The sequence below is a fragment of the Cervus canadensis genome, chromosome 2 (assembly GCF_019320065.1).
Source record: "Cervus canadensis isolate Bull #8, Minnesota chromosome 2, ASM1932006v1, whole genome shotgun sequence".
Lineage (NCBI taxonomy): Eukaryota > Metazoa > Chordata > Mammalia > Artiodactyla > Cervidae > Cervus > Cervus canadensis.
The window spans coordinates 98,625,472-98,648,097 of record NC_057387.1 but is presented as its reverse complement, the minus strand read 5'-3'; the positions used below and the strand labels follow the sequence as shown (position 1 = coordinate 98,648,097).

Genomic DNA, 22,626 nt, shown 5'->3' with positions numbered 1-22,626 from the left:
TGGCTACCCGCTCCAGTATTCTTGCCTGGAGAATTCCACAGACAGAGGAACCTGGCAGGCTACAGTCCATAGCATCACAGAGTCGGACATGACTGAGTGACTAAGCAGACACGCCAGACTAGGCATTTTATATTTGTATTTCCAATATGATCCTCATAACAGCACTGTATACTGGTGTTGTTTTATTTTTATAGATAAAAAAATAACAAGACTAAAAGAGTTACTGCACCAAAGATCTAAGAGTCATAATGAGGATTGAAACACATAATGAGGATTGTGTCTTTCAGACACAAATCTATACTCTTTCTTCTATACCATACTGAATCACAATAGATTGCAGACAGACTGTGCATTACATTCTTCTTTAAAATGCTCATTTTCCAGAAGGACAAGGAGTTAAAAACCAAAACCTGCAAGGGTTGCTGAGTTTGCTTATATTAATAAATTGTAATCAAGACAATAATCCAGGTTAATCTATGGATTAAATGACTTACAAACAACTATAGGACTACAGCAAGGAAACATAAAAGACGACAGATTAGAAGAGTACGGACAGAAAACATATATAAGCCCCAGATAAGAGACTGGCATTCACAGCCAAACACAAGTCAGAAGACAAAAACTTACCAGAATTACAGGATACCTGTTGTGGGGGTGGAGGTGCCTGATGTGTCAGCGTCTGATGCGTCTGATGCTGGTGGTTCGGATGGTGCTGTATGTGTTGGTGTGGAGACGGGTGCTGGGGGTGAGGTGACTGGAGCTGGTTGTGTTGCGGTGGGTGTGGTGCTGGGTGCTGGGGACGCTGTGGATGCTGCGGTAAACCATGCGGTCGATGGGACGGATGTGGAGACGGCTGTGTGTGCATCTGGGGATGTGACAGTGAGACCTGTGCAGCCGAATTACTGCCCGTGGTGTTGAGGCCACTGCCGTGACTGTTGGTCAGGCTGCTTTGGTTGCTGTGTGGGTGAGAGCTCACTGTACTGCTGGGAGAGTGCTGATAGGAACAAGAAGTGTGGGACTGCTGGGAAGACTCGGAAGGGATGTTCATCAAACCTGGAAACAGAGAAAGCAAGATCACTGATGGCCAGATTTCAGTGGTATTTTATGACAAACATTTGCAAAATTATTTACAGAGCAAAAGTATATGCTGTCAGGAAGCAATTCTGGTTCAGTTTAACAAGTGCTGATAGAATATCCACCATACCCTGGGCTTTGGGGTTACCGAGAAGAAACATCATTCTCTGTCCTCAATAGCTCATGGCCGAGGGGAAGAAACAAACACTTGAGGAGATTATGTCCAACATTGTAAGTACTAAAGCAAAAGTAATCAGAGGGAATACAGAAACTCTGCTTCTTCCCTGTTCTACCTAGGAAGGGGCATCGAAATACAAGGAAGCCTTCTTTGAAAAGGCAATAATATCTGGGTTGTCTTGAAAGATGTGCTGTGCTGTCCTTAGTTGCTCAGTCACGTCAGACTCTTTACAACCCCATGGACTGCAGCCTGCTAGGCTCCTCTGTCCATGGGGATTCTCCAGGCAAGAATATTGGAGTGGGTTGCCATGCCCTCCTCCAGGGGATCTTCCTAACCCAGGGATCCAGGTCTCCCACACTGCAGGTGGATTCTTTACCAACTGAACCACCAAGGAAGCCCCTTGAAAGATGACTAAACATTAAGGGAAAAGAGGATGAGGTACTGAGTCACATTCAAGATGGTTCTCTACAGATCTGAACACCTTCGGCAAAAGAGAGTAGAAATAAAGCCCATTTATTTTTGATCTCTTTCTCTTGACTACTTCAAAAACTTTAAATCCAATATGGCAGTTTAAGGGTTAAGATTACATATTTCTTAATGCCAGAAAAGAAGAATTAAAATCTCTGCACTACAGTTTATACACTTGGTAACTCTGGAGAGTTATTAACCTCACCAAGTCACAATCACCTCAATTATAAATAGGGATAACAACAGTACGTGCTTCATAAGAGTTGTGAGGATTACAAGCCACTAAACTGTGTCTGTCTCAAGAATGTTCCATAAAAGTAATGAAACAGAGCACTAGAGATGCCTAGTTGTTTGTTTGTTTGTTTTGCTTAGTCTTAAGGATTCCAGCCATCTTGGGCTCAAACATGAGAAATTGTTACCACTGATATTTCAAAGCCAGTATTTTTGTACTGAGATCAGCAAAGCTGGATCTGCTTAGCAAAGTCTTATATGGGTGGTTTTTTTTTTTTTTTTGGCACTTTTATAGAAAGAAAATTTAATATAAAATTTGAGAAAACACGTGACTCTTACTTTAACCAGAAAACTAACTTCCTATACAAACTACTGATACTCACCAATACATGTAATATTTACGTATAACATTAACTTTCATAATATTTGTCAGCGATATGTATTAAAATGTAAAGGAAGGGATTTTTTCTATTTTGTCTACTGCTGTGAACAGGTATACTCTCTGACCTGGAATATAGTTAACCTGCCAAACAAAGCAATGCCTCAATATTTGAGTTCCCAACAATTTCTGACTAGTGTTCTATGGGCGAATAACAATGAGACATCTTGATTCTATCCTATGACTCTGATTAAAATTAAACCAGCAGCTGACAGGACAGTAATACATAAATGCACCTGAGAAACCCCAACATAAATGCAAAAATCTAGTATGTGGTTGAAATATAATACTGCATCTCAAACAGTATCTCTTTTAGCGTTAAAGCTGACTTAAGTATGTTGTACAAAATAATGACTAGTAACTACGATGTTTACTTGTATGTGTCACATATGAAATCACAAATTTGGTGCTACCATACTCTAATAGCTATCTCTTTGATAACAGCAGTCAGGACAGAAAAGCAAGGCACATCTACTCTTGTGATGCCACATTTACCACTCAAAACACTTCGCATGCTAGACATCACTAACTGATCATGACAGTCTTTCCCACATGCCACAAATGCAGTGTCAAAATACTTTAACACAGTGCTCCAGGATACCAGTAGTAATCAAATGAAGTAGGCATGCATGACGAGATAGATTTCTTATATATACAGACTACAGTAAAGGCATAAAAGGCATTCAATCCTTATCATGATGGTAATGTTCTAAGATTAAGGAAATATAACAGTGTAATCTGAAAATAATTCTTTAAAAAATTTCAATAAACAATTAACAAAAAAGTATTAAAACTCACCTTGTTGACTAAGTGACTGCTCAAAAACTGACTTATAAAGGCTCCGAAATGAGGCACTGAGATCTTCAAAATTATATTCTGAGAAAAGTAATTGTTTATCTCGTTCTGGAAGGTTGTACTGTGGCTGCTGCTGAGGCGTTAATGACTGAGAAACTTGTTCTGGATGATTTGTCACCTAACAGTAAAAGAAAAAACCTACTCATTTAGTAGCTTTATATCAGAATTGGTTTGTTACATACAATATGTAACTAAAAATACTAGAACTGAAAATAGAACCCAAAGGAATTAACTTCCCTGCCTTTGGCTTTTCTATCATCTATTAAACTGCATACACATAAAAGGCACACCACAAATTGTTAACTTGTCTCTTAAAGAATCACAGATATCTAATCCAATCTCCACATTTCACAGTAGGAGTTAAGTATTCAAAGAAGTTAAAGGAGCTTCCCAAGGTCATAATAAGTGATAAATTAAGCCTGGAACCCTTCCAGTTTCTGTGAAATTTTCATCTCAATTTCCACAGAAGCAATCTCATCTCAAAGACACTATACTCTGAAACTAACATTTCTCATCTGTTTATTCAATTAACCTTTAAGTACTTATATACTATGAGTATTGCTGAGTCAGGTTGCATGACACTGCCCAAAGTAACAAGGAACTTCGATACATCTAACTCATTTGTAGATGAATTTTTCCTTTTTAAATGAAACTTTGGGGAAATGAGAAGTGAAGGATAAAAGACAAAGGAGATGCTGAGAAAAACAGATCAGGGCCTTCAGCTCTGAAAGGGAAAAAGAGTACCTTGAACACCTAAGTAAGAATTACCTCTGAAGACAGCACAACTAGAAATAAAATGAATGAAACATGATCAGCAATATCTCTTAAAGATATTAAGCAGTGACAAACCACCATGTTTTAGTGTTTTGCAAAATTAAATGAGACAGGAGCAGTGACTATAAGTGGGCTTCCCTGGGGGCTCAGATGGCAAAGAATCTGCCTGCAACGCAGGAGACCTGGGTTCCATCCCTGGGTCAGGAAGATCCCCTGAGGAATGGAATGGCTACCCATTCCAGTGTTCTTGCCTGGAGAATCCCATGGACAGAGGAGCCTGGTGGGCTACATACTGTCCATGAGGTCACAAAGAGTCAGATATGGCTGAGCAACTTTCACTTTCAGTGACCATAAGTTTATACAGCCTTTCAAAATGATACTCACAAGGAGTCTACAATGACCTGAAAAAATATGAATTTTGTGTAGGGCAATGGCTTCACTAACTGGCACTCTAGTGACCTTAAACGTCTCCACACAGGCCATGTAAAAAAGTGTCAATGGCAGAATGACCTAGGCCTTTGAAAATACTGTGATTACCCCAGAACAAAGGATGATGAGTGGCCTTACAAGGAGCAAATTATTACCTGATATTTTTCATCCATTTTCCTACTTGAGGGAAAGCAGTCCCTCTCTCTAACTTACAGGAATCTGCCAAGAGATGCTTTCTCGTCTGCCTCCTTTGTTTCCAGTTAGGGAGGGGACTTTCTAAGTTACAGCCTTCGAGTACAGCTGCAAGTTGTGTAACAATTTAGGTACAGAATGGAATTTGCTCCTCCACAACAGGCACCCATCGCTTGTGTAGTCCCTCATCTGATTCCTTTGGTTTAGTGTCATCCTGTGGGACGTAGGGAGCTGACACCATGGTGATCTGGCTTATACAGTATGCATAAGTAGTAAAACTGTCACAATGCATTTAGCCTTACTGTGTCCTTAAAAGCTCAATCTATGGCTACGTGATAAGCCCAACCACACGCTCACACTGTATTGTGCTTTAGGAGCTCTTAATGACTGATTACCTTGTTAGATGAAGGAGAAAAATAAAAGTAGTCCACAGTGTCTAGTTTTTAACAGGGGGGTTTAACTCTCTTACATGCACTGGAATAACAGACATGTCTGCTCCCACTTCTGTCACCTGTTTCTGTAAAGGCTTCTTTTTCCTCTTATATTCTGTAATTTTGAATTCTGTATTCTTTGATTTCATTTCACAATTTTCTACTCTAATTATTTTAAAACAACTTAAAATTACTAAATCTTTGCTGAGTTTGCTTCAGTGCCCCAACTAGTCCTTTTCTATCATGACTTCATCATTACTGGGTAATTTAATTCACCACCCAATCAGCTAAATATGTAATTTTTTTTTCAGAAGGGTGCATGAAAACAGGGGTAGGATGCTTTCCAAACTCTGTATTACCAAAGAATGTTTTTTTTGACTTCACAACTGAATGAAAATTTGGTGGGCATAATATTTATAATTCCAAATCTATTCCCTCAACACTCTGTATAAAAGTGTTCCATTATCTTCTGGCATTTAGTATTATGGAAGAAAAGTATGATTTGTGTTTCTCTGAATGCACCCTATTTCTTTTGCTAGAGTATCTATGATTACTTCTGAAATTTAAAAATTTGTCATGATGTGTCTAGATAGTTTTTTCCATTTATTTTTCTTAGAGCTCATTAACCCTTTTATTCTTTATTTCTTTTGAAAACTGCTCTGTACCAACTATTTGGGGACACCTGTAATTTGCAGTTCTCCATACCTATTGTATTCTTTAACATAACTGTTATTCCTTTATCTGTTTTTTTCTGCGTTCTTGAAAAGTATTTTTCCCCCAGAGCACTGTTAACAGTTTGCAGTCATCTTTTTTTCCTACATTCAATGTGAATTTTAAAAGTTTTTGTTTCCCTCTTTTTATTTCTTAAATTCGGGTCCCCTCTATCCCTTTTACTTTTTCCTTGTGTAAGCTTTTACCTATTTATTCATCTTGGAACAGAGAGTGACTTGATGAGATCAAATTTGTACCATGAACAGTGTGGTTGGTGTGTGACTCTCCTGGGTTCCCTTCTGTCTACTGTGGAAGATAGTTGCAAGATGACTTGAAAAGAAGTATCAGATAACAAGGGTCAGCATAGGAGCAAGAAGACTCATACAGGTCCCTTTATAGCATACCTTTGTTTTCTAGACCCAATCTAAAAATACAAGACTGGTAAGCAACTGGGTACCAGGTCATCCTAACATTTGGGGTTTGTAGAATCCTGTTCTCAGATACACTTCTGGGAAACAAGGTGATATACACATCCTCTAAGCTCTTTTAACCAAGGGCTATAAAATACCATCAAACACAGCTTTAGAAAAGTAAAGTAAAAATTCTTTTCCTATTCCAATTGTTTTTCACTTGGACATGGAACAGATTAAGTAGACCAAAATATATAACATAGTACAACAATATGTTTGTATCTAACTTGCTACGGTATAATAAAAATCTGTTTTACTTATCTAAGCTAATGATCATTAACTGACCAATGAGAAATATACATATTCACTTTTTATTTGCATTTCAATTACACTTGGTTCAGTTTTAAGCACTAAATGAGTACTCAACAAAGGAGTTAACTTCACGAAGACTTACCGGTGTGTAACTATGCACACTTCCAACACTGTTCAAGTTAACGGACGCCAAGCTCTGATCTGAGAGACTGTTGTTAAGGCTACTGCGTGGGCTATCACTGCCATCCTGATCAGTGTTGTACAACGTTACCTACAATGAAAAGAACAGCAACACCTGAATGAGCAATTCCCACTATAAAAATTACATTTTAAACTCTACAACTCTACAAAAATACAACTAACCGGGAATATGGAAGGAAGGCAAAATACTACTGGTCTTTCCTTTCGTGTTTACCTACCCCCAGATCTGTGCTCTACACTCACTAATTCCATGCTCACCACAAAATAATTTACTTTCAAACTGAAGGATATATCCCATCTAGAGGTACATAAATTCAACTTTCTAAATGGTATAATTAGTTCACCAACATTTAATAAGGGGATTATAATAGATTTTTACTGTTAAATATTTCTATAATGCATAAACTTATTTTTACTCGAGCTTCAAGCAAAATTGCTCCTTCCTTCTTCCAAAATCTTAGGCATCAAGAAAAGAATACAAAAACCAGAATTAAGGTATCATGGTGTTTATAATATTGAAAACCAGAAACTTAACCATCCAACATATTTGCAGAATCAATAAATATGTGACCTGACTTTAAAATAATATGCAAACATGTACATTAGATATGAAAGAACTATGTATCAAACTGTTACCGATGGTTAACTGGCAGGTGGCTGGGTATCCCTTAAGACTTTCATCATTGATGGTATATATTTTTACAATGCTTAAGTCTGTATATAATATGCATTATCATTTTTAATTAGAAACAAGAACAAAAAGATATTTTTAAAAGAGGAAATTAGCCCAACTATCCTTTAAAGTTCTATTCATCTGCTACTACTTTCCTTTCTATGCTCCTGCTTTTGTGGGAACAATTAACAATTACTCCTGCACTAGCAGGCAGTAACTCCAGCGCCACCTAGGAAGCACCCATTTGATTTTCTGGTCTAATTAATTTTTGTTAAATGAAAAAAATATTATGTATTTATTTGGCTGCACAGGGTCTCAGCTGCAGTATGTAGGATCTTCAATCTTTAACATGGCATGTGGTATCTAGCTCCCTGATTAGGGACCAAATCTGGGCTCCTGGTATTGGGAGTTCAGAGTCTTAGCCACTGGACCACCAGCGAAGTCCCCAAACTTTTCTCCAATAGTAGACTGTTAGCAACTTGAGTTCCCCCCAAAATAATCATAAGCAGTGTAATGCTTTCTACTCAGTATACAAATAATAATACTTGCAAATTTAATGACCAATTGAGCTATCACCACTCTTCTGTCTGTACTAAAAATGGGATCAAGCCCAGTGCTCATTTGTCCAAAGTTGAAAGTGAAGGTCGTTCAGTCATGTCCGACTCTTTGTGACTGCATGGATTGTAACCTGCCAGGTTCCTCTGTCCCTGGAATTCTCCAGGCAAGAATAGTGGAGTGGGTAGCCGTTCCCTTCTCCATGGTATCTTTCCAACCCAGGGATTGAACCCAGGTCTCCCACAATGCAGGTGGATTCTTTACCTTATGAGCCACGAGGGAAGCCCCCCAAAATTTAAGTGGGTAGCCTATCCCTTCTCCAGGGGATCTTCCCGACCCAGAGATTGAACTAGGGTCTTCTGCATTGCAGGTAGATTCTTTACCAGTTGAGCTACCAGGGAAGCGAGGCATATATGCCTCTATACTTCAGGTAAAACCAAACTGTCTCACCTTCACATCAGCTAGGAATAATTATGTGTCTACGAACTAATGAAAGTGTATAAGGGAAAATGAGAGGAAATAAAATTATGTCAAAGATTTTTCTGGTATTTCCAGTATAAATTTCATTTAAAAAAAATGAACCTTACAGGCTCTTAAACAATAAAATATCAACAAATTACAACCATCCTATCTATAGTCATTCTGTTGGCTGCTCATTCTCTCCTGTCCATGCTGTTACCTATTACTCAAGTCAGAAATAGTCCCCATCATCTTAGACAAATCCTCACAACTAAGGAAGATAACACTGTTACTAAAATGTAACAGAGCAAATATACAAATTATAGTTTGTTAATTAAAAAATGGGCATATTCATGGAATCATACTCATGTAATCAACAGTAGTTCTCAAACTCGGATCTTAGAAGCCTTTTACAGTCTTAAAAATTAAGCAGTCAAGAAGTTTTTTGATATATTTATCAATAAGTGGCATATCAGAAATTAACAATTTTAAGTATTTATTAATCTAAAAATAACAATCACAAACTCAACCATGTAACATAAAAAAATTTTCTTTCAATAAATAAGTAAAATTAGAAGGGTGCCACTGTTTTACATTTTTGTAAATCTCAAACCCTGGCTTAATGGGAAAACAGCTAGATTCTCACATCTGCTTCTATGTTCCATTTGTTGCAATTTGTTGTTCAGGTGGAAGGATAGGAAGAAAACCCAGCATCACACACACACACACATATATATATATGGAAAAGGGAAGAATATTTTAATAGCCTTTTCAGATAATTGTAAATAGTCTTTTTTGATACTACACAAAAATACAAGTGGCAATATTTAAAAGATTAGTTGCAATAGAGAATCTGAAACCACATGAATAAATTATCATACTCTTCTGCATTATAATCCACTTTCCACCTTGTATTTTGAATGCATCATTTATGATTTTATAACACTATACATTGATCATTTGAAAAATACTATTCACTAAGCACTGCAGATCTTCCAAATACTGACGTATTTCATTACACAAAATCAAAACATCACACTTGTTAACATCACCAATAATCTCACTGGAAAAGACTGTGAAGCTATCAGACTCACTGCAGTGGATGTAAGTTTTCCAAACTTATGTGTTTTGCTTAAAAGCTCAAATTTTACCATTGGCTAGAGAGACTGTTAATTGTTTTCCTTGAAGTGAGAGGTTTATTCATTTTCAAGAAAATATCTGCCAAGTACTCAAATCTGAATATTAGTGCCAGTTGGTCTTTCATGTAAAATCCTATCTCCATGAATGGAGCAGCCAGTTCAACACAAATCTTCTTCCTTGAAGTGGCCACACTGTGTTTTACACATACTTCTCATTTCACTGCACACTCTTAAATTAAAAGATGTGTACTCAAAGGTCACAATTTAATAAAATTATTTTTCCTGCATCATCAAGGATATTCTGAGGTAAAACGTATGTACCCCCCCCCGCCTCGCCCGCCCAATAATCTGAAGGGTGTGTGGCTGTGAAGAATGCAGCGAGAACTAGCACAGTCAGTACTGCCTTGAGTTGCACTAATGTTTACCTGTATTGCTTCTGCTACAACCGTGAAAACACAAAAACAAAGAAAAAGGCAAATAATATTTTAGTATTATCACGGAATCCCCAAGAGTACTGGTTAGTCAGGTGTCCACAGATCCAGAACCACTGACATAGAGCATACTGGCACACCAAAAGACCTGCTCATAAACTCCCCCAATCATCATTCACCAGTCATTATACATCCACATTATCTCCTGTTACAGGTAACCATTATACAGACAGTTACCATTAATGGTAAGTTTCATACAATGTATGTATCCTTTTCTATCTTTTTGCAGCAAATTTAGCTAAAGGATTACATAAGCTTTGTTTCATACTGCATTAGTATCAGCTCTTAATCTTTATTACTTACTTCATTCCACTTTTTTAAATTTTGGATTTTCTTCACACAATTAAGAACTTTATATTAAGGTCTCTGATCCATCTGAAATTAATTTTGTGAATGAAAAACCTCACTTTACTACTGATTCAGCATCATGTGTTGAAAGACATTGCTGAACTCTGTTCCACAAGTCTGTCTGTCTATTCTTATGCAAATATTACACTTTCAATTATTATAGCTTTACTCTTGATATCTGGAAGTATAAATCCTCTAACTTTTATCTTTTTCTTCAATATTTTCTCCAATTACTGTTTCCCATTTGGAGTCTATATTTCGAAATTAGCTGTTCATTTTCTACTAAATTCCTTTTCCTAAAAAAAAGCATTGCGGAATTTTGACTGGGATATTAAATCTATAGATAAGCTTAGGAAAAACTGACTTCTTTACAATAATCTTCTTTATGAAAACTACATATCTACTAATTCATACCCTTTATTCTCTTAGGAATTCTTTATAGTTTTTTTTGTGTAGAATTAATCTTGCATTCAATCCTAGCTATCTCAGAGATATTGTGGGCTTGGTTTCAGACCACTGCAATAAAGGAAGTATCAAAATAAAGTGAGTCACACAATTTTTTTGGCTTCCTAGTGCATAAAAAAGTCATGTTTACACTGTACTAAGTCTATGAGGTGTGTTATTTAACAGCATTAAGTCTAAAGGAACAATGTACATACCTTAAAAGTACTTTATTAGCTAAAAAAAAAAAAAAAAACCAGAAACTAACCATCAGCTGACAACACAGTGTTGCCAGAAAACTTCAGTTTATAAAAAGTGCAGTGTCTGGGTAGGGTAATACAGCAAAGCACAATAAAACAAGGTATCTCTATACTTAATGTTTTTGAATGCTAGTGTAAGTATTCTCTTCTAAATTTCGTTTTCTGTCTATGGCTAATACAAAGAAATATGAATGACTTCCAAAATCCAACACTGATCTAATATTGACAACTCTGTAAATTCATTTTTTAATTCTAAGAGTTTATCTATAGATTCTTTTGAGTCTTCCGTATGAACAATCATGTCATCTGTGAGTGACAGCTTTACTTCTAACTTTGCAAATTTTAAACTTTTCCTCTTATCGTAACTAATTTCTCCTCTCCTTGCCTGAAGACTATGATGGTCATATATTTTACTTTTATGTGTTACAAATCCACAATTTGTTTTTGGAATCTTTGCTTTACAGAGTTATCTCTTAAACAGATTGACCCCGGGTCATAACTTTAGTTAATACTCTGTGTTAATGACTCCAGTCATAATGACTGGACCACCAGGGAGGTCTCCCATCCAGTTTATTTTTCAACTCAAACATAATTTTTATCCCTAAACATAAATTTTATCCCTAAAGATTTTGATTTGGGTTTTAAAATGTCTTCCATGTGTTTATACACAAATTCAACCTGAACTTCCATAAAGTATACTTATAAACAGTTCCCCCTACCTCCTAGCCTCAGGCTTTATTGAGATATAACTGACATATGACATTGTGTAAGTTTAAGGTGTAGTTTGATATATATTGCAAAATCACTACCATCACAGCATTAGCTAATACTTCCATCACCTTACAGGATCATCATTTCTTTTAATGGCAAGAACATTTAAGATCTAATTTCCCAGAAACTTTTCTGTATGTAACAGTGCTGTATTATCATGCATGTAATCACCAAGCCATATATTAGATTCCCAAAACTTAATCATCTTATAACAAAAAACTCCCTGTGACCATATCCCCATTTCTCCCCACCCCTAGGCCCACAGTAACCACCATTCTTTCTGTTTTTCTGAGTTTCACCTTTCAAGATTCCACACATAATTAATATCATCATATAGCATCTGTCTTTCTCTACCTGACTTGTTTCACTTAGCATAAGCCTTCAAGGTCCATCCGTTTGGTCATAAATAGCAGGATTTCTGTCTCATGGCTGAGTATTATTCCATTATAAATTCCATACCACATTTTCTTTATCCATTCATCTGTTGATGGACACTTAGGTTATTCCATATCTTGGCTCATGGTAATTGTTTTAATGTTCTCTTCTACTAGTTCTATCATATGTGTCATTTCTGGGTCAGTTCTGACTGATAATTCTCATTATGGACTGTTTTTTACTGCTTCTTTGACGGCGTGGTAACTTTTTATTGAATGCTGGACTACTGTGAATTTACATTGTTAAGTGCTATATTTTTATATTCCTATTAATGTTCTCGGGCTTTATTCTGGGACACAGTTAAACTACCTGACAACAGGAAGGAAATACTGTTACATGCTATATCATGGATGATCTTTGAAAATGTGTTTAGTGAAAGAAGCTGGACATAAAAGGCCATATATTCTACAATTCCACTTATATGAAAGGTCCAGAGTATGCAAATACAGTTTTAGAAAATATATTAATGGTTACCAGGGGATGGAGGAGATGGGAAATCAATGATAAGGGGTATGGAATTTTCTTTTGGTAGTAATGAAAATGTTCTGGAACTAGATGATAATTAATGATTGTACAACCTTGTGGATATACCAAAAACCACTGAGTGGTAAACTTTAAAAGGGTGAATTTATGGGCTCTGAATTGTATTTGGAAAAAAAATTAATTTGAAAAAGGTTATTACTTTAAAACAGTTTGAGCCTTCTGGGTTTTCCTTTAAAGTATATAGGACCAGATCAGTATTTTAAACTAGGGCCAATTTTGTTCCACTATGAGGGCAAAAGACTGAATTACAAATCATCTCACTGTGGTGGGAACAGTAACTACTTCTGGCCCTATGAATCTCAATGACTGCCGATACCAATCCTTTCAGGTGGTTCTTTCCTCAGTCTCAATAATTACCTTCAAGTACCTAGTTGATAGGGCTTCCCTGGTGGCTCAGACGGTAAAGCATCTGCCCGCAATGCGGGAGACCAGAGTTCAATCCCTGGGTTGGGAAGATCCTCTGGAGAAGGAAATGGCAACCCACTCCAGTACTCTTGCCTGGAAAATTTCCATGGACCATGGAGCCTGGTAGGCTACAGTCCAGAAGACTCAAGAGGAACCCTCTATATGACTCTGTAATTCCTTCTCTGTGCAGCTCTCTCCTCTCTGACATGCCGCCCTGTGAACTCTAGCCACCAAGTTCTCCTGGCTCTACCTCCTCAACTCAGGGAGATCTTTGTGTCCTGGAAACTTTCTCCAGGCAGTAATCTAGTACAACCACAGGACTCACTTTGTTCACCATTTCTCAGGGGATAACTGTTCTTATGGCCCAATCTCTTGAAAACCATTGTTTCATATACGTTGGCTGTTTTTTTTCAGTTGTCTGAAGTAACAAATTAAGTCTAGACCCTGCTATTCCACCTTGGCTAGAAACAAATTATCTTAGAAACAAATTATCTACTTTATTAATCTTTTATAAAGAACTGAATTTCTGTTTGTTGACTCAGGCTTCTGTATAGTGCTTTCTATTTCATTGACCTCTATTTTTATGTCCTCCTTTGAATTTATTTTGCTCTTCTTTTTCTAGATGCTTAAATTGTTAATATTCCATCTTTATTGTATTCTACTACATGTGATTAAGGCTAATAGTTTGTATTCTACAGGTTTTGATATTTCATATTTCTGTTTTTCATCAATCCAACTATTTTCTAATTTCTGTAATGATTCTTCCTTGATCCACACAATATGGTTGTGTAACCATATTGCTTATTTTGCAAACTTTAGGTGATTTTCCCATTACTTCCTTGCTATTGTTTCTACCTTTAACTCCACTGCATTTGAAAATACTCACCGTATGCTGTTGTTTTCTGAAATTTGCTGAGAATCACTTTAATGTTCTAGCACAAGTCAGTATAACATGATCAATTTTGGTAATTATGCCATGCATACGTTAAAAAAAAAAAGTCTATTCTACAACTGTTGGATAAGACATTCTATGTATTAGTTGAGTCAAATTTCCTAATTTTATAGTTCAATTCCTTTAAATATCTTGAACAGGATTTGTCTGATTTTTGTGTTTTGGTATTGATCTGCTGTTTTATGATTTCTAGAGACATGTTATGGAGAAGGAAATGGCAACCCACTTCAGTACTCTTGCCTGGAAAATCCCACGGATGGAGGAGCCTGGTAGGCTGCAGTCCATGGGGTGCTAAGAGTCGGACACGACTGAGCAACTTCACTTTCGCTTTTCACTTTCATGCATTGGAGAAGGAAATGGTCCAGTATTCTTGCCTGGAGAATCCCAGGGACGGGGTAGCCTGGTGGGCTGCCATCTGTGGGGTCGCACAGAGTTAGACACGACTGAAGCGACTTAGCAGCAGCAGCAGAGACATGTTAAAATCTACCTCACTGATCAAAGATCTGTCCATTTCTTCTTTTAGTCCTGCCAGGTTTTGAGGCTGTTACTAAGCATATGCAAATTTAGTAGTGTTACAGTTAATTACTGAAATGGTCCTTTTCCAAAAATAAATCTTTGTTTTTAGTGACATGTCTTTCTTTTACAATGTATCTTTTCTAAGTAGAACATAGCTTGATTTCTGTATTTCCATCCAGTCTGACAATCTTTAGCATTTTTAAAAAACTGAAGTTATTTGATTATAATGTTGTATTAGTTTCTGGTGTGCAGCAAAGTGATTCAGTTATACACACATACACACATACATGCTTTCTCACATTCTTTTCCATTATATTTTACTACAGGGATTGAATATAGTTCCCTGAGCTGTATAGTAAGATCCTGTTGTTTACCTATTTTATATATAGTAGGGAGTACCTGCTAACCCAAAACTCTTATTTTATCCCTTCCTCACTCCCTTTTCCCTTTGGTAACCATAACTTTGTTTTTCACATCTGTCAGTCTGTTTCAAATACGTTCATTTATGTCATATCTTAGACTCCACATGTAAGTGATGTCATAGGATACTTGTCTAGGACTTTCTGACTTACTTCACTTGGCATGATAACTTCTACACCCACCCATGTTGCTGCAAATGGCATTATCTCATTCTTTTTTATAACTGAGTGGTATTTCACTGTATATACATACCACATCTTCTTTACCCATTCCTCTGTCAAAGGACATTTAGGTTGCTTCCAGGTTTTGGCTATTGTGAACAGTCAATGGACAAACACTGGGGTGCATATATCCTTTTGGATCACATTCTTCTCCAGATATATGCCTAGGAGTGGGATTGCAGGGTCACATGGTAGCTCTATTTTCAGTTTTTAAGGAACCTGCATATTGTTCTCCACAGTAGCTGTACAAATTTACATTCCCACCATCAGTGTACAAGGGTTCCCTTCTCGCTACCCTTCTCCAGCAATTACTGTTTGTGAAATTTTGATGAAAGCCATTCTGGGTGGTATGAAGTGATATCTCATTGCAGTTCTGATTCACATTTCTCTAGTAATTAGCAACACTGAACATCTTTTCATGTGCCTAATGTCCATCTGTATGCCTTCTTTGGAGAAATGTCTACATAGGTCTTCTGTCCATTTCTTGAGTGGATTGTTTTGATGCTGTTGAGTGTCATGAACTCTTTGTAAATTTTGGAGACTAATCTCTTATCTGTCACATCATTTGCAAATATTTTCTCCCAATCTGTGGATTGTCTTTACGGTTTATTTACTGTTTGCTGTGCAAAAGCACCTAAGTGTAAGTAGGTCCCATTTGTTTCCTTTTGTTTTTATTATACTGGGAAATGGAATTAAAAAGATATTGCTGTGATTTATGTCAGAGAGTGTTCTGCCTATGTTTTCCTGTAATTTTATAGTATCTAGTCTTACAAATAAGTTTTTAATCCATTTTGAACTTATTTTTCTGTATGGAGTTAAAGAATGATCTAATTTCATTGTTTTACATGTAGCTGTCCAGTTTTCCCAGCACCATTTGTTGAAGAGACTGTCTTTCCAAAGTTGTATAGTCTTGCCTCCTCTGTCACAGATTAATTGACCACAGGTACAAAGGTTTATTTCTGGATTTTCTATCCTATTCCATTGATCTATACTTCTATTTTTGTCCCAGTACAATATTATTTTGATTAATTAACTTTGTAGTATAATCTGAGGTCAGGGAGCTTGATTCCTCCAGTTCTGTTTTTCTTTCTCAAGATGGAGCAAGCGTCCTCTGATTTCATGGCTGCAGTCACCATCTGCAGTGATTTGGAGTCCCCCAAAATACTATCTGTCACTGCTTTCACTTTTCTGCCATCTGTTTGCCATGAAGTGATGGAACCAGATGCCATGATCTTAGTTTTTTTATTGCTGAGTTTCAAGTGAGTTTTTTTACTCTCCTCTCTCACTCTCATCAAGAGGCTCTTCAGTTCCTCTTCACTTTCTGTCATTACTCAAGAGACTATCTTTTCTCAATTGTGTATTCTTGCCTCCTTAGTCAAGATTAATTGACCATGGTGGGTGGATTTATTTCTGGCCTCTGTATTCTGTTCCATTGATCCATATGTATGTTTTTCTGTCAATATCATGCTGTTTTGAGCACAACAGCTTTGCAGTACTGTCTGAAGTCTGGGAAGGTTATGCTTCTAGCTTTGTTCTTTTTCTTCAGGTTTACTTTGGCAATTCTGCTTCTTTTATGGTTCCATATAAATTTTAGGATTATTCTACTTCTGTGAAAAACATCATGCGTAATTTTATAGGGATCACATTAAGTGTGTAGACTGCTTTGAACAGTATAGCGATTTTAAAAATATAGTGCATATACTGATCCATTCTTGTGACCCTGAGATGTATCCAACTTGATCAGTATCATCCTCAGTCGCTTAGTAATATCCAACTCTTTCACAACCAGGGACTGTAGCCTGCCAGAATCCTCTGTCCATGGAATTATCCTGGCAAGAATATTGGAGTGGGTTGCTATTTCCTTCTCCAGGGGATCTTCCCAATCCAGATAAAAACTCATGTCTCCTGTGGCTCCTGCATTGGCAAGTAGATTCTGTTATCACTGAGCCACCTAAGAATTTTTATGTATTCTTGGATTTGGTTTGCTAATATTTTGTTGAGAATTTTTGCATCTATATGAATCAAAGATATTGTCCTGTAATTTTCTGTTATTGTCTGTGTCTGGTTTTGGTATCACAGTGATAACAGCTTCATAGAATGATGGAAGAGTTCCCCCTTTTCAATCTTTTGGAAGAGTGTAAGAAGGACTGGTATAAATTCTTGGTATGGTTGGTAGATTTCTTCAGGGAAGCCATCTGGTCCAAGACTGTTGTCTGCAGTGATTCTTTCTCTCTCTCTTTTTTTTTTAACAGATTCTATTCCACTTCTGGTGTATCATGTATTTCTTCTTGATTCAGTTTTGGTAGGCTGTATTCTTCTAGAAACTTGTCCATTTCTTAGTATAGTTCAAAGTATTCTCTTAGGGGTTTTTGTATTTCTGCAGTATCAGTTATTACTTCTCTTTCATTTCTTACTTTGTTCATTTGGGTCCTCTCTTCTGCTTGGTGAGCCTGGCCAGAAGTTTGTTAATATTGTTTACCTTTTCACAGAAACAGCTCTTGGTTTTATTGGCTTTTTCCCTACTGTTTTTTAAAAATTTTTATTTACTATTTCTTTCCTTCGCTGCCTTTAGGTTTTGTTTATTCTTTTTCTAATTCTTTTAGGTGGTATGTTGTTTGAGACTTTTATTTTTTTGAGGAAGGCGTGTATCACTATGAACTTCCCTCTAAAAAATGCTTTGCTGCATCTACATCCCATAGATTTTGTATGGTTGTTTGTCATTTGTCTCAAGGTATTTTTAAATTTCTTTTATTTCATTGTGGATGCATTGGTTGTTTAGCCTCCATACAATCTTTTTTTTTTTTTTTTTCTCATTTCTCTTTCTACAGTTGATTTCTAGTTTCATGCTGTTGTGGTCAAAAAAGATTCTTTGGCTTTTAAATTGAATATTCAGTGCATTTACACTTAATGTATTTCCTAATGCAGTCAGACTTAAATACTATTTATTTTCCTGTGTTGCCACTTCTTCTCTGTCCATTTTTTCCTCCTTTCTTGGCTACTTGGGATTAATAAAGGATTTATTATTTTTCCTTATTTTGGTAATATTCTTTTACTATTCTTGTAGTAACCTAGAGCAGTGGTTTTTTTAACAAGCATTCCTAGTTATCCTGATATATGCTGAAGTATTAAGAATCAGTACCCTCTATTTTACTATATGTCTTTGAGTTAGTACTTTTACTACTTGCCACACAATGTGAAGATATTAAGTACATGTATTTCCTATCTTACCCTAGTACTGTCATGTACTTTTAAACTTCTGCAAGTATTTTAGACTTCAAATCATTGTGTTATACAACAGCACTGCTATTGTTTTAATCACTCAATGCATATTTATATTTACTGACATATATATTCTTTTGGTCTTCTTCATTCTTTTCTGCACGGGGCAATTTTCCTTCTATGTGAAAAATTAACCTCCTTTCATTTTTTTAGTATGGGTGAACTAGTAACATTCTCTCATATTTTGTTTCTGTAAAAGACTATTTTTTAACCATTTTTCATAGAAATTTTAATTTGAGAATTCTGGGTTAGCAGGTATTTCCTTTCAGCCCTACAAAAATTTCATTCTGGTGCTGTCTTTGATCATTTCTATTCAGAATTCAGTGTGTTTCTTTAAAGTTGCCTGTTATTTTCCTGATTTTAAGTTTTTTTAAAAATCCTTGTTTTTTTAGTAGTCTGATTTTTATTTGCCTAATAATGATTTCTTTTAGTTGGCCTTTCCTGAGTTTCTCAGGACTTCTTCAATCTGTACTGTGTTATCTTTTATCAGTCTTAAAAAATTAAAACACTGTTTCTTCTCTATTCCCCTTTTCTTCTCCTCTGGAACCCTAATGGCAAGTTCGTTAGATCTTTTCCCCATATCCATTTATCTCCTAAACTTTTCTGAATTGTCCAGGATTTTCCTTTGGGCGTCAATCTGCACATTTTCTACTGACCTATCTTCCAGTTCACGGATTCTCTCCTCTGATGGGTCTAATCTCTTAAACCCATCCATTGAATTTCAGTTGTTACACTTTTCAGTTCTCTTGATTCTTCCACACAGAGTCCAATTAAATTTTCTATAATTTGCCTATTTTCTTCAACATATTAGTCACAGTTATTTAAAAATCAGTATCTAGATCACTTGTGGATACTGTGATATCCTTTGTCTTTCCCTCATCTTGGCATTTGATTATTTGGTCTTGTTTCCTGGAATGTCTGACAATTCTTTTCTGAAAATGAGACCTTACTTATGAAAACTTGAAAAAGCTGAGGATATGTTATCTTCCAGAAAGAATTTAGTTTCCTTTTCGCAAGTAGAATATTAGCATACCACCCTAATAACAGTTTGAGACTGGTGTTATTTTGGTTTGCTCTTACTCATAGAATATAATCTTTCTGAATTATCAAACTGAAATACTGGGGTGTTTACCATAGCTCCCTTCTGGAAGAATTACAATTTTTGTCCCCTCTTCTCTATGAGACTGCTGAATCCTGGCTAGTGCAAGCTCTACTTGATTTGCACACACAGGTTCAGTTCAGTTCAATTCAGTCGCTCAGTCATGTCCGAATCTTTGCGACCTCATGAACTGCAGCATGCCAGGCCTCCCTGTCCATCACCAACTCCCGGAGTTTACCCAAACTCATGTCCATCAAGTTGGTGATACCATCCAACCATCTCATCCTCTGTCATCCCCTTCTCCTCCTGCATCCAATCCCTCCCAGCATCAGGGTCTTTTCCGATGAGTCAACTCTTCGCATCAGGTGGCCAAAGTATTGGAGTTTCAGTTTCAGCATCAGCCCTTCCAATGAACACCCAGGACTGATTTCCTTTAGGATGGACTGGTTGGATCTCCTTGCAATCCAAGGGACTCTCAAGAATCTTCTCCAACACCACAGTTCAAAAGCATCAATTCTTTGGCACTCAGCTTTCTTCATAGTCCAACTCTCACATCCACACACAGGTTAGGGGTCAGCAAAAGCCTTAAGTGGATACTGCTTGCTAAAAGTTGAGGTCACTACTGAGATTTCTCGGGATGATGGTCCTCAAGCCCTGGCTCTTTGGCAACCTCAAACTTCAACTTTTACCTCCCTAGCTCAATGACTGCCCAAGTTTGCAGTTTTTTATTCAGCCTCTATGCCATGCACTGAGAAGTGGGAAATGTCCCAAAGGAAAATGTGTATAGTTTATCTCAGTGTGCTTCTCTTTTTACTGAGATTTTCCTTTCTGAAGTCCTATCTTTTTCTCCAATGCCTCTCTTCTCTTTTTAATTGGTAGGCAGGGGGTGGGGGGTGGGGGGGTGGGGATGGAGTGGTAATTTTATATAGATAGGGAGAAGGGTTAATCTGATACTAGCTATTCTATCATATCTGAAAGCAGAAGTCCAAAAACTCCAGCTCCTTTATTTAGTCATGAAGTCCTAGCATTATTATTTTTTAATTGTTTCCTAACAGCCACAAATTCCATGTTTAGACCTCAGTATCTCCTACTTGGACTACTGTAAAGAACAGTACTGGATACTTCTGATTCCAGCCCACGCTTTTCACCAGAAATACTCAAGTCTAACTGGGTACCCTTAGGGATGATTTTTAAAAGTACAGATTTCTGGGTCCTCTCCACAAAGATAAAGTAATTGATTTGGTAGGCCCGCAATGGAATCTAGGAATTACTACCCCCACCAAACAAACATACACACTAACATACTCACCCCTCTCCTAAGTGATTCTGGTGGCATCAGCCTGTAAATTGTTATCTGAGAAAAATTATTACTCTTTACCTCAGCTGCCAGTTTCCTATCTAAATTAGAAATCTGACTCTGATTATAACCTATCTTCTGTTAATCCATTAACTTTAACAAATAGAAAGATACTACATATAGCAATTGAGTATGTGTGTTTTTGTTTGTGTATGTGCACAAGAGAGTACAGGAATGAAAGATAAAAAAACAAACAAAGAGCAAGTGAAAACAACGGAGATTAGAGGAGAGGGTGAAAGCAAGACTGAGAGATTATATGAGTACAAGTGTAGGAAACATACATCCTCAAGGTGCCCATCATGGTCCAGTAAAGAGGAAACAAATGCACAGAACTGAGTTACTTCATGAACCTCCCACAGCCTTTATAGGGTTTTGAGATATGAGGTTAAGAAATTACCTTGATTTCAAGTATCTCTTGATACAAAGAGATATTTGTATCCCACTAGGTATACTTAATAAATGAGATGGCACAAAGTTTTGACCCTTGTCTAAAAAAAAAAAAAAAAAAAACTGCAGTAGACTACCTCATATTATTTCTGGGTATGTACCTAGACTTGAATATCATGAAAGATGTTGACCAACACTCAAATCAACTCTAGAAGTTTGCCTGAATTATTTACCTTACTGGATTCAGCTGATGCCCTGGGACTTTGTCAATCTTTTTTTAAATCACATATTTAGAGGGGTAACCAATGATTTTGAAACAAACTGATTCAATAAAATGCTGTACTCAAAAGTTTTTGGGACTGGAAATGTCAAGAATTTATATTTAATATAGAGCTTCCCAGTAAGTATCTTTCAATTTTCCAGAGAATTATTTATTTACTTCTAACTTATGTAAAACTAAAAAGCATTGAGGATTCAGCTTTCAAATTGCCATGTATGGATTCGTCAAACTGATATCTTCTTGAACCTCAACCATAAAGAAACCTGTTGTTACTACAAAAGCAAATAAAATGTATTACTCAATGACATTTCAAAAGTGTTCAAAAAAAGAATTACTTTGTTAGTCACAGTGTTGATTGCCAGAGTTGGAGAGGCACTTCCCGAAATAATACACTCCATTCCCAAAGAATCTGAATCTATGCTATATGGAGTTGAGGCCTAAAATACAAGAACAAAATAAATAATTATTAGCTCATAAAACCACCAACTTTAATACAATTTGAAGTTATTTCATAAAATTCTCCAACATCCAGTTTTGTACTTTGTTTCTGAAAATAAAATCCTCGCTGATTCTCTTCTATTATATTTTAATAGGCTACTACTAACCTGATATGGAGACGGAAATGGCAACCCAATCCAGTATTCTTGCCTGGAGAACCCCATGGACAGAGGAGCCTGGTGGGCTACCGTTCACAGGGTTGCAAAGAGTCAGACACAAATGCAGTGACACAGCACACACCCACTGATCTGATAATCACCATGGGCTATGGAATGAGTTTACAAATATTAGAGATAAACTTCTGTAGCTGATACTGCTAACAGTCCACTAATGCCAATTCCTCCCTCTTCTACCTTTTAGTAATGGATCTCTGTAGTCATTAATTCATCACT

At 36.6% G+C, this 22,626-nt stretch overlaps 1 protein-coding gene across 4 annotated transcripts in view; it reads right to left on the bottom strand.

The window, feature by feature from the left end:
- FOXJ3 (forkhead box J3) overlaps positions 1-22,626 on the bottom strand; it is a 141,152-nt gene that overhangs the window by 16,216 nt on the left and 102,310 nt on the right. For 3 of the 4 annotated variants that reach the window (XM_043461694.1, XM_043461693.1, XM_043461695.1), the window contains exons 6-9: positions 22,072-22,173; positions 6,647-6,775; positions 3,189-3,363; positions 628-1,053 (exon numbers count right to left, since the gene is read on the bottom strand). In XM_043461694.1, coding sequence (XP_043317629.1) covers positions 628-1,053; positions 3,189-3,363; positions 6,647-6,775; positions 22,072-22,173 — 832 coding nt within the window. The remainder of the gene's footprint in view (positions 1-627; positions 1,054-3,188; positions 3,364-6,646; positions 6,776-22,071; positions 22,174-22,626) is intronic. The other variant, XM_043461696.1, reaches the window with a different exon arrangement.